This window comes from Canis lupus, chromosome X, assembly GCF_048164855.1.
Source record: "Canis lupus baileyi chromosome X, mCanLup2.hap1, whole genome shotgun sequence".
Lineage (NCBI taxonomy): Eukaryota > Metazoa > Chordata > Mammalia > Carnivora > Canidae > Canis > Canis lupus.
Genome location: NC_132876.1, coordinates 73,745,327 through 73,757,881, shown reverse-complemented (window position 1 = coordinate 73,757,881; position 12,555 = coordinate 73,745,327). Strand labels below are relative to the sequence as shown.

Below are 12,555 nucleotides of genomic sequence, written 5' to 3'. Positions count from 1 at the left end.
CCCTGACCCAGGGGCTCTTGATGCTTTGAGAGAGACATCAGTGGAAAGTAGACTAAAAAATGGTCCCTGCCTGCATTAGTTTTCTAAGGCGACCATAACAAAATATTACAGACTGAATTTCTTTAAAAAAACCAGAAATTTATTCTCTCATAGTTTTGGAAGCTAGAACTCCAAGATTAAGGTGTTGTCATGTTTGGTTTCTCCTGCAGCTTCTTTTCTGGCTTGTAGATGGCAACCTTCTCACTGTATCCTCACATGGTCTTTTCTCTGTATACACATATCTCAGGTGACTTTTTTGTGCCCAGATTTCCTCTTCTTAGAAGGACACTAGTCAGATTGGATTATGGCCCATCCTAATGGTCATATATTGAGTTAATCAACTCTTTAAAGGCCCTATCTCCTAATACAATTACATTCTGAGGTTCTGGAGACTTCAGTATAGGAATTTTGGTGGGAAGACACAATTCAGCCAATAACATTTTACTCTGTTCTTTAGAGGCTGGGCTTAAACTAGTCCACCTCACAGGTTTAAATAAATAGAGAATAGATGAATTAAAATGCATGAATAAGATATTGTGAGATAAAGGATATGGAGTGCGAAGGATCAAGGATATTTATTGCAATTACTAATTACAACTCTTCCCCTAGAATTTCAGGGTTGCCTGGCAACCACCCATTGTTCTCTTGCTAGCATAATCTTGTTTTTCTTTCCTGAGGAACATTCATTTTCCATTTTGGTCAGTACTTGATAACTTGAGAAACCTTTGGGCTCTTGACTTCCTTTCTAGGAATAAGCAAAATGAGAATTTGGTTTATATTTATAGATCTTTAAAGACTTTTATTTTTTATTTTATTTGTGAGAGTGAAAGAGAGAAAGAAGGACCAAGGGGGAAGAGCAGAAGAGAGGGAGAATCAGACTCCTTACTGAGCAGGGAGCCCATACAGGGCTTGATCCCAGGACCCTGAGATCATGACCTGAGCTGAAGGCATATGCCTTACTGATTGAGCTACCCAAGCTCCTCAGTATAAATCTTTAATTCAGAAATAGAAATGAACAGTTCTATCTTTAGGCAATATTAATCATAAATATTGTAGACATAGATTTCAGATTTCCCAGGATAACTTCAGGTCGAAAAATTTTATCCTATTGCTCCCATAACAACTTGCACATTTTTCAGACTGGTTGTTGAAATCTGGGTTCATAAGATATACTTTGGGGAGGTGCTGAATGGATTTTAGCATTCTCTTAAATTACTTTCCATTGTTTTGGAGATGAATTCTAAACTGAGCATGACATTCAAGGTCTTCAGCAATGTGGACCTATCCATCTATTCAGTTTTATCTCCTGTCACTCCTCAACATAAATCTTGCATTCAAATCATATAGAATTTTAGTCATCCAAATGTACCTGTTTTATATATCCACATATTTGCACATGCTGGCATAGGATACTCTTTTAGAGTGCATATTATGCCTTTTTTTTCAGCTGCTTTCTATCCTCTTATTTGTCTTTCACATCTCAGTTAAAATCTTCTTTGTGAAACTATTCCTACTCTCCTCAGTAAGTTAATAACTCCTGCTTTGCCACTGTAGCTTAAACATAACATATTACATATTACCCTTGAACATATCATAGTGATGAGTACATTGGGCTAGTTGGAAGTTTGTTTATTTGGCTATCTTCCCCATTAGACAGGGTCCTAGCTCAAAGTAAATACTCATATGTCTGTTAAATGAATAAATTAAAGAATTGGAAAAGGACTCGCTAAGTATGAGTGTCTTCCCCTTCCCATCCAAAATGATTCCTGTGATTAAGATGACAAGAGAGGAATGAGGTAAGCTAAGTACAACTCAGCCTAAACTTCTAGCCTGTTTTACCAGTTATGGGATTCTGAACTGATCTAAGCCACATTTCCAACATGGAGCCCTAAAAAGACCAATGCAGGTTGTCAAATTAACCTAACCCCCCCAAAATGTTAGTAGTTGAAGGGAGCATAGGATGGCCTCATAGACATGTTCCCAGATAGATCAGGTCTAATGTTGAGGAGTACAAAAAACCTCGTTCCTCTCACCCCCATAACCACTCTAGGGTTCCTGAGACTTTGGAAGATCAGAACATTGCCACAGTGGTGGGGAAATGCTAGGCTGTAAATTGCCACACAGGTTTTGGGGAGGTAGTATGGAGGGGGGTGGGGTTGGGGGCAGAATGGTACAGAGGGACTGATGCAAAAGCCAACTGTCATTCTTGAGCAACTGCAGAGGTATGTGCTACAAGTCCAGACTGTTGCTGCTGGGACTTCCCTTTTACAATGACTCTGCAATTTAAAGGCTGGGGATGTGGTTACATAAGCTACATTAGGCCAAGCCTGGGCTAGGGGTGGTGGCAGATAAGCCACCCACTCATGGGTTCCCTCCCCATCCTACTTTCTTCCTTCACATCTATTACATCAGATCTGACAATAGTTCGGTAATTTAGGCAGGTCAAAGATTATGACTTCTGGTTTACACTTGAGGATGTCAAGGCCTAGAGATATGGGCCATGAGCCATCTTCTTTCCTACTCTACTGATCAATTGCCCTTACCTAATCGTCCTTCCATGGCCAGAACCTGAGCTCTGCTGTTACTAGAGCTTGATGTCCATTCAACTTAACTGTTATTTGGCCTTTCCATGTCTTCAGATTCTGTTTCAGCATAATCATAAAATTGAAGCCAGTAACATCATCTCTTCTCATCCTGATTTATGTTGTATCAGGGCACTAGTCATTTACTCACTAAATTTATTTAATATCTCCTATCATGTGCCAGGTACTATGCTAGGCTAATATATCTATGAATGAAACACAGTACTTGTTTATCTTACAGAGCTCTCAATCACAAAATGTAGTGTCCAGAACTAGGGAGATGATCAGCAATAAGCACGTAAATTGACCAAAACATAAATTACTCTAAATGGTAGGAAGTATTAGGAAGGAAATCAGTAGGGTTCTAACTGTGTAAGGGAAAATAGGTAAGGAGAGATACTTTAGCTGGGATTGAAAGGGAAGCCATTCCACAAAGAGGATATTTTAAGCTAAGTTCTGAGTGATAAGAAGGGGTCAGTCATAAGTTGTAGGGAAGTTCACAGGCTTGGAGGTAGGGTGGGGGGATGGGTGAAATAGGTGATGTGGATTAAGGAGGGCACCTGTAGCGATGAGTACTGGGTGATGCATGGAATTGTTGAATCACTATGTTGTATACCTGAAGTTAATATAACACTGTATGTTAACTATGCTAGAATTTAAAACAAAATTCTTTTAAAAAGGCTTGGAGGTAAAAAAAATCAGAAGGAGTGTGAAGAGTTCAGTCATCTGGAGGGTTGATAGTCATCTAGAGGTAGTGTAGTATTGCAGGAAGGGCACTTGTTGCAACCTTAGAAATCTCCTGCTAAAAGTTCACTTTTTTTGTTATTTTCTTTTAATTCCAGTATACTTAACATACAGAATTATTAGTTTCAGGTGTACAACATGGTGATTCAACAATTCCATAATCACCCAGTGCTCATCACAAGTGCCCTCCTTAAAAACAAAAACAAAAACAAAAACAAGTGCCCTCCTTAATCCCCTCCACCTGTTTCCCCATCCCCTCACCCACTTCCCCTCTGATAACCATCAGTTTGTTTTCTATAGTTAAGAGTCTGTTTCTTGCCTTGTAATTCTATCTCTTTTTCTTTGCTTGTTTTGTTTCTTAAAGTCCACATGTGAATGGAATTATATATTTGTCGTTCTATGACTTTTCACTTAGCATTATACTCTGTAGCTTCATCCATGTTTTTGTAAATAAAATTTCTTATTTATCCTGAGTGATATTCATATATATATATGAATATATATATATGTGATATATATATATATATCACATACTCTTTACCTATTCATCAATCAATGGACACCACTGCTTCCCTATCTTGGCTAATGTAAATAATGCTGCTATAGATATACGGATGCATGTGTCCCTTTGAATTAATATTCTTGTATTCATTATTTACTTATTTATTTATTTACTTTTTTAATTTTCCTTTTTTTGGATTTATTTATTTATTTATTTATTTATTTATTTATTTATTTATTTTTATTGGTGTTCAATTTGCCCACATATAGAATAACACCCAGTGCTCATACCATCAAGTGCAGCCCTCAGTGCCCATCACCCAGTCACTCCCACCCCCGCCCACCTCCCTTTCTACAACCCCTTGTTCGGTTTCCAGGGTTAGGAGTCTCTCATGTTCTGTCTCCCTTTCTGATATTTCCCACTCATTTTTTCTCTTTTCCCCTTTATTCCGTTACACTATTGTTTATATTCCCCAAATGAATGAGACCATATAATGTTTGTCCTTCTTCGACTGACTTATTTCACTCAGCATAATTCCCTCCAGTGCCATCCACATCGAAGCAAATGGTGGGTATTTGTTGTTTCTAATGGCTGAGGAATATGCCATTGTATACATAAGCCACATCTTCTTTATCCATTCATCTTTCGATGGACACTGAGGCTCCTTCCAAACTTTGGCTATTGTGGACATTGCTGCTATGAACATCGGGGTGCAGGTGTCCCGGTGTTTCATTGCATCTGTATTTTTGGGGTAAATCCCCAGCAGTGCAATTGCTCGGACGTAGGGCAGGTCTATTTTTAACTCTTTGAGGAACCTCCACACAGTTTTCTACAGTGGCTGCACCAGTTCCCATTCCCACCAACAGTGAAAAGGTTTCCCCTTTCTCCGCATCCTTTCCAACATTTGTTGTTTCCTGCCTTGTTAATTTTCCCCATTCTCACTGGTGTGAGGTAGTATCTCATTGTGGTTTTAATTTGTATTTCCCTGTTAGCCAGTGATGTGGAGCATTTTCTCATGTGCTTGTTGGCCATGTCTATGTCTTCCTCTGTGAGATTTCTGTTCATGTCTTTTGCCCATTTCAGGATTGGACTGTTTGTTTCTTTGCTGTTGAGTTTAATAAGTTCTTTATAGATCTTGGATACTAGCCCTTTATCTGATAGGTCATTTGCAAATATCTTCTCCCATTCTGTAGGTTGTCCTTTAGTTTTGTTCACTGTTTCTTTTACTGTGCAGAAGCTTTTGTTTTTGATGAAGTCCCAATCATTCATTTTTGCTTTTGTTTCTCTTGCCTTCGTGGATGTATCTTGCAAGAAGTTACTGTGGCCGAGTTCAAAAAGGCTGTTGCCTGTGTTCTCCTCTAGGATTTTGATGGAATCTTGTCTCACATTTAGATCTTTCATCCATTTTGAGTTTATCTTTGTGTATGGTGAAAGAGAGTGGTCTAGTTTCATTCTTCTGCATGTGGATGTCCAACTTTCCTAGCACCATTTATTGAAGAGGCTGTCTTTCTTCCAGTGGATAGTCTTTCCTCCTTTATCGAGTATTAGTTGACCATAAAGTTGGGGGTCCACTCCTGGATTCTGTATTCTGTTCCATTGATCTATGTGTCTCTTTTTGTGCCAGCACCACACTGTCTTGATGACCACAGCTTTGTAGTACAACCTGAAGTCTGGCATTGTGATGCCCCCAGATATGGTTTTCTTTTTTAAAATTTCCCTGGCTATTCGGGGTCTTTTCTGATTCCACACAAATCTTAAAATAATTTGTTCTAACTCTCTGAAGAAAGTCCATGGTATTTGGATAGGGATTGCATTAAACGTGTAAATTGCCCTGGGTAACATTGACATTTTCACAATACTAATTCTGCCAATCCATGAGCATGGAATATTTCTCCTTCTCTTTGTGTCTTCCTCAATGTCTTTCAGAAGTGTTCTATAGTTTTGAGGGTATAAATCCTTGGACTCTTTGGTTAGGTTTATTCCTAGGTATCTTATGCTTCTGGATGCCATTGTAAATGGGATTGACTCCTTAATTTCTCTTTCTTCAGTCTCATTGTTAGTGTATAGAAATGCCACTGACTTCTGGGCATTGATTTTGTATCCTGCCACACTGCCAAATTGCTGTATGAGTTCTAGCAATCTTGCGGTGGAGTCTTTTGGGTTTTCTACGTAGAGTATCATGTCATCGGTGAAGACGGAGAGTTTGACTACTTCTTTGCCAATTCGAATGCCTTTAATGTCTTTTTGTTGTCTGATTGCTGAGGCTAGGACTTCCAGTACTATGTTGATTTTTTTTTTATTGGTGTTCAATTAACTAACATACAGTCGGAGAAGGACAAACATTATATGTTCTCATTCATTTGGGGAATATAAATAATAGTGAAAGGGAATATAAGGGAAGGGGGAAGAAATGTGTGGGAAATATCAGAAAGGGAGACAGAACGTAAAGACTGCTAACTCTGGGAAATGAACTAGGGGTGTTGGAAGGGGAGGAGGGCGGGGGATGGGAGTGAATGGGTGACGGGCACTGGCAGTACTATGTTGAATAGCAGTGGTGAGAGTGGATATCCCTGTCTTGTTCCTGATCTTAGGGGAAATGCTTCCAGTGCTTCCCCATTGAGAATGATATTTGCTGTGGGCTTTTCGTAGATGGCTTTTAAGATGTTGAGGAATGTTCCCTCTATCCCTACACTCTGAAGAGTTTTGATCAGGAATGGATGCTGTCTTTTGTCAAATGTTTTCTCTGCATCTAATGAGAGGATCATATGGTTCTTGGTTTTTCTCTTGCTGATATGATGAATCACATTGATTGTTTTACAAGTGCTGAACCAGCCTTGTGTCCCGGGGATAAATCCTACTTGGTCATGGTGAATAATTTTCTTAATGTATTGTTGGATCCTATTGGCTAGTGTCTTGTTGAGAATTTTTACATCTGACTTCATCAGGGATATTGGTCTGTAGTTCTCGTTTTTGGTGGAGACTTTGTCAGTGGTTGAGCATCTGTCTTTGGCCCAGGGTGTGATCCTGGAGTCCCGGGATTGAGTCCCACATTGGGCTCCCTGCATGGAGCCTGCTTTTCCCTCTGCCTATGTCTCTGCTTCTCTGTGTGTGTGTCTCATGAATAAATAAATAATTTTTTTAAAAAAATAAATACCATCTAGAGCAAAGAAGGGACTTTCCCGAGGTCATACAACAAGGCATGGCACAGTTGGACCTGAAACTCAGGTCTCCTGATACTCTTTGTTAGGTCTTTTTTCAATTAGTCTTTAATTCTAGTTAATTTCATTTTCCAGGTCATCAGGAACCAGGGTGAAAGGAGGACTATGGCATTCAGTATTTAGATGTCACCTCATTTTCTGGCCTGTGCAACAGGAGGAATTATATTTCATCAGTAAATTTTTATTCAGTACCTACTATAAACAAGGCATATTTCTAGTCATTAGGGATATTGCAAATAAATTAAAATCGCTGCCCTCAAAGAGCTTGGTAGAAGACACTGGCAATAAACAAAAATATAAAATTCTAGAAGCAAAGTCAAAAGGCAAATGATGAACTAGTGGAAATGTTTGCAATTCTTATAATATACAAAGGGAAATTGCACTGTTGGGGATTTACCCCAAAGATACAGATGCAATGAAACGCTGGGACACCTGCACCCCGATGTTCATAGCAGCAATGTTCACAATAGCCAAACTCTGGAAGGAGCCTCGGTGTCCATCAAAAGATGAATGGATAAAGAAGATGTGGTTTATGTATACAATGGAATATTACTCAGCCATTAGAAATGACAAATACCCACCATTTGCTTCAACGTGGATGGAACTGGAGGGTATTATGCTGAGTGAAATAAGTCAATCGGAGAAGGACAAACATTATATGGTCTCATTCATTTGGGGAATATAAATAGTGAAAGGGAATAGAGGGGAAGGGAGAAGAAATGGGTAGGAAATATCAGAAAGGGAGACAGAACATGGGAGACTCCTAACTCTGGGAAACGAACTAGTGGTGGTGGAAGGGGAGGAGGGCGGGAGGTGCGGGTGAATGGGTGACAGGCACTGAGGCGGGCATTTGATGGGATGAGCACTGGGTGTTATTCTGTGTGTTGGCAAATTGAACACCAACAAAAAATAAATTTATTATTAAAAAAATAAATAGAAAAATTCTCTAATATGTAAAGAACTCCCAAAATCAAGTTAGAAAAAAAATAGCAACTTAATAAAAAATTGGGCATAACAGACATTGTTGTTGCTCTCATAGAGCTTGTAATCTCATAGAATGACTCCTTTTTCTATAAGGCTGAAGGAGTGGCTGGCCTGCAAGTTTTTAAGGAGCCAAAGGAAATGTTGAGTTCTTGAGTAGCCCCTCTCATGCCTTTTTAGGGGTATAGCCAATAAAAGTCTGAATCTCAGTAAATATGGGACTTTGGGGGAAATTATTTAATGTCTTTGAATTTCTGTGCCCTAATTTTTGACATAGGAATGATTCCTATTCTGTAGGGTTATTGAGAAGAATAAGTGATATAATGGATATGAGAATATTTAGTATAATAAACACTAAAAAAACCCTTTTCACTTCCATTTTTTTACTTCTTATTCTTCCTAGAACTGAGAATAGAGGAGCAGTGTCCCTTATTGTGAAATCTGTAGTCTTTGGGGTTCTTACCTTGTATTATTTAGTTTTGACAAAAGTTCTCAGGTATATCCCTTTCCTAAAATCCCATGAGGTACCTATTTCTTGCCTCAATTTTGAAATAGGGAAATGGATAGTCAAAAATATTAGTAATTTACCCAAGCCCCTACAGCTGGAAAGTGGTAAATTGTAATTCAAAGTCAGGTCTTTGAACTGCAAGCTCAATCCTTTTGTCCAATATCCTGTCTCCAGGCCCAAGTATAGCACAAGGTCTCACAGGATGACCTGAAATACTTGTAACCAGGCAAGAGCCCATTTTGAGCATCTTTGATATTTTTATTTCCCACTTAACATAGTTGTGACCTTCTTTAACAGTAAGAGACATTTGACCATCTACATCATAACATCTGCTTTTCGGTTAGAGAAGTTCAGGTTATAAATTTGGGATTCTAAACTACTTATTGCCATACAAATTATGGTGGTTGACACTCTTTAGATGAGCCTATAGAAACAGATATATGCAAATATAGGACAAGAACATTAAGGAAAAGTGTCATGGTAACTAACCCTAGAGAGAAGTATGTAGGAATTAACTGCCTTCTAAATCAATGCTAAACCAAGTTCTAGCATTCTAGTTCTAGTTTCTATTTTCTTATCTTAGAGATGAAAGAACACTGCATCATCTGTACCTTATCTGGCTATCCATGACTCATTGGATACATTTCAGATCCTCAACGTAGTTTATAAGACGTTTCCCACTTTGGCCCCCTGCTTACCTCTCTACTACTGTTCTTTTGAGTTATTCTTTCCTTTGCTCACTTAATTCTAGGCCACTTGAGTCTCCTTGTATTCCTGGAATATAACACATTCTTTGCCATCACAGAGTCTTTACATATTCTGCTTCTTCTGCTTGGAATGATAGTTCACCAATTATTCACGTGGTTCACTTCTTCTCATTCTGCAGACAGCCATCAAAGATTACTTCTTTTGAGAGGTTTACTTGACCTATCCAAGCCTGGTGGATTATGTTTTTCTTGTCACGTGTTCTCCCAGCTCTCTGTGCTTCCCACTTTCTTGTCATATTTACCCACGACTGTTTGTTTAATAATTACTTTCCACTACATTGCAAATATCGAGAAAGCAAGCATTGTTATGTGCCTTGTTCATCTCTGTATCCTGAGTGCCTTGTGCCATGCCTTGATACTTAGAAAACATTCAACATATATTTGTTCAATGAAAAAAATCTAGTCCAGTCTCGTTGTAGAGATGGAAATATGGAGGCCCTTAGAAAGAGGGGGATTTACTCAACATAACACAAAGAACCAGTGACAGAGGAAAGACTGTAGCTCAGACTCTTAACTTCCGGTGAAGTTCTTTTTTCCATACGTGCACCTTCACTATAGTAGCTGTTACTTGTACATACTTATTTATTATTCTGGCTCCTAGACTAGGCTGTAAATTCCTTGAGGGAAGGGACCACATTTTATACATGTGCTGTCCAATTAGCTACTAGCTACATGTGACAATTGGACTGGAAACATGGCTAGTCCAAATTGTGATGTACTGTAAGTATAAAATGCACATTACATTTCAAAGAATGTAAAATATCTCTTTAATAAATTTTTACATTGCTTATAGGTTAAGATAATATTTTGGATGCATTGGGTTAAATAAAATCTATTATCAAAATTACTTTCACCTATTTATTTTTCAAATTTTAATGTAGCTATTAGAAAATTTATAGGTCACATCATATTCTATTAGATGTATATTACTGGTCTTTTGTATATTTATTTTCCCCTTGGTGCCAAGCACAGAGCTTTGCAGCCAGTAAGTGCTCCACACATCCTTGTTGAATAAAGTTGAACTGTAGTTGGTAGGTCAATTGCTGTCACTTTTCTTGTCAATGTCACTGGACTTGTGGGGAACATCACAGTAAATATCCTGTCTCCAGGCCCAAGTATATATGAAGTTTTTCCATCCTGGCAGGTGGTTCCCTATAGATTGCATCAGCCTTTGATTTCTTTTCAGAGGAAGCTCCGGTGCAATCATATGTACAAGGAACCACCGGGGTTAAGGTGGAGTGTGTATATACTGGCCTCTTGCACAAGAAGTGGCTTCAGCTTTGCAATTGTTCTTGGAGCCTTTCTTGACAGGCTTCCAATAAGAGGTGGGATTAAATGAGCAGGGAAATAAACTTGAAGTTAAAGGGAGGCCTTCATGGAGATAAGGTAAGCTAAGGAATGTGGGTGACTTGGGCTATAAGGATTCCTTCTTTGCTAAATGCACTTACACATTCATTTATTCAACTTGCAGTTCTGGGGTAACTATCTCATGTCTGGCACTGTAAAGAAAGGAAGGGGTCAGACATGATTCCTACTTTTGGCAGCTTTGGTCTTCCGGGAGATATAAACACATAAGTATAGTACGAACAGGTTTTGACACTAGAGGCAAGCACTGCAGGGAGCAATTATTTTCACTGGGAGAAGGGTCATCAGAGAAAGCTTTTCAGAGACAATGAGCATAATTATTTTCTCTATCTTTTAAAATCTAGCTAAAATCCTACTTTTCCAAGAACTACCTCCTTGCCCCCTGCCCTGGAACAGTCACACTCTTTTGACACCACTTTGTACTTCTGTCAAATTACTTATCTCACACTGAAGAAAAACACAATTCCTTGGGTACGTGCCTGCCCAGGAATACCTAAATATGATGTGGTAACTGAGGTTCCAGAAGGCTGTGCATGATTTTTCAAAGACATATAATTAATAATTTATAGAGGTGGGTCTATAACTCACAGGCTAAAACCTACAGTCCAAGACACAATGACTCTGACTCAAAATTCTGTTGTTCTATTCCAGTACTGAGTGAATAAATGAATGTGTCTATAGTGTGGGACTCCAGCACTGACTAACAGCTCTCCTCACCCAACTCTCTTCTTCCTCTTCCCCCTTAATAGGTTTAGCTAAGTCAAAAAACATCCAAAATGAGAGAATTGTGTGTCTTTTGGTTGGACAACAGACTTAGAAGAAAGTTCCCTGTGTGCTATTGCTGTACAGTGGGCCCTTCCCAGCATGCTTTGTGCTTGTGAGGTGAAGAGTAATTTGGAGGATCCTAATGTTTTTACTCTAATTCAGGTCTTCTGCATAGATGGCATGATTTTCAGGTTCTCCTGGGTCCTAATGCTCTCTTTCATGGACATACTATATGGTTCAAAGCGACCACTATCAATTAGTACTTTAGGTAAAAACATCGTCTCCAGAAGGCTTCTGTTAAAAAGCCAGTAGATTACTCATAGGTGAGGGGAAGAAAAGAGTGGGCAGATGAATTTATTCAATCTCTGTGGAGTTAGTAGAAAGAAGGGAGTCCCTCCCTAGGAAAATGCCCACAGGGCAATCCTGGCTCCACCCCAAGCTTTAGTCAGAAACCAAATATAAAAAGGAACTGAATCTTTCTAGAAGCCATATCTGGGGAAACTGGTCTTAAGGACTAAGCCAGTAAATTATTCTGGTAGAAGGAAGTTTCTGCAGAGTAGTGTGACTGCAACTGAATCTCTATCTCAATCTGTCCCTACAGTCTCTGGACCCTGTGACCGCAAGGAAGCCCACAGTGAGGGAGAAGCAGGGATAGAGAGGTTTATAAAGAAGCCACCAGGGAATATTTAAGTTGGAGAGGCCACTAAGATCATCTAGTCCAGTTTCTGTTGATTAAAGGGAAAACCAAAGCTAAGGGAGGAAACAGAGCTAACGGATCTAGGACTGGAGCACAAGACTCCTGGCTCCTCGCACATAGTCTTTTCTCTTAAACTTGAATTTGTAAGACTGTATGTAGCTTGGATAGATTATTCACCAGGGCTTGAGCACTGCCCAGGATCTTACTTATGCTATGGACTGGAACTTGAAAACTGCAATCTTTGAAAACAATCACAAGTATATCCTAAAAGCATTGAAAAATTGCCACTCCTTTCTGCCATGTCATCAGGATTCATGATGTAGAACACTGCATAATGGTAATCCAATGTCTCCCAGGCTGCAAATGGGAACTTCCCAAGGATTGCAA

General features: G+C 39.1%; 1 protein-coding gene across 1 annotated transcript in view; it reads right to left on the bottom strand.

The window, feature by feature from the left end:
- Window positions 1-590: 590 nt before the first annotated feature.
- Window positions 591-12,555, bottom strand: part of VSIG4 (V-set and immunoglobulin domain containing 4) — a 60,000-nt gene continuing 48,035 nt past the window's right edge. The window contains exon 7 of the mRNA XM_072818181.1: window positions 591-784. Coding sequence (XP_072674282.1) covers window positions 723-784 — 62 coding nt within the window. The 3' untranslated portion in view covers window positions 591-722. The remainder of the gene's footprint in view (window positions 785-12,555) is intronic.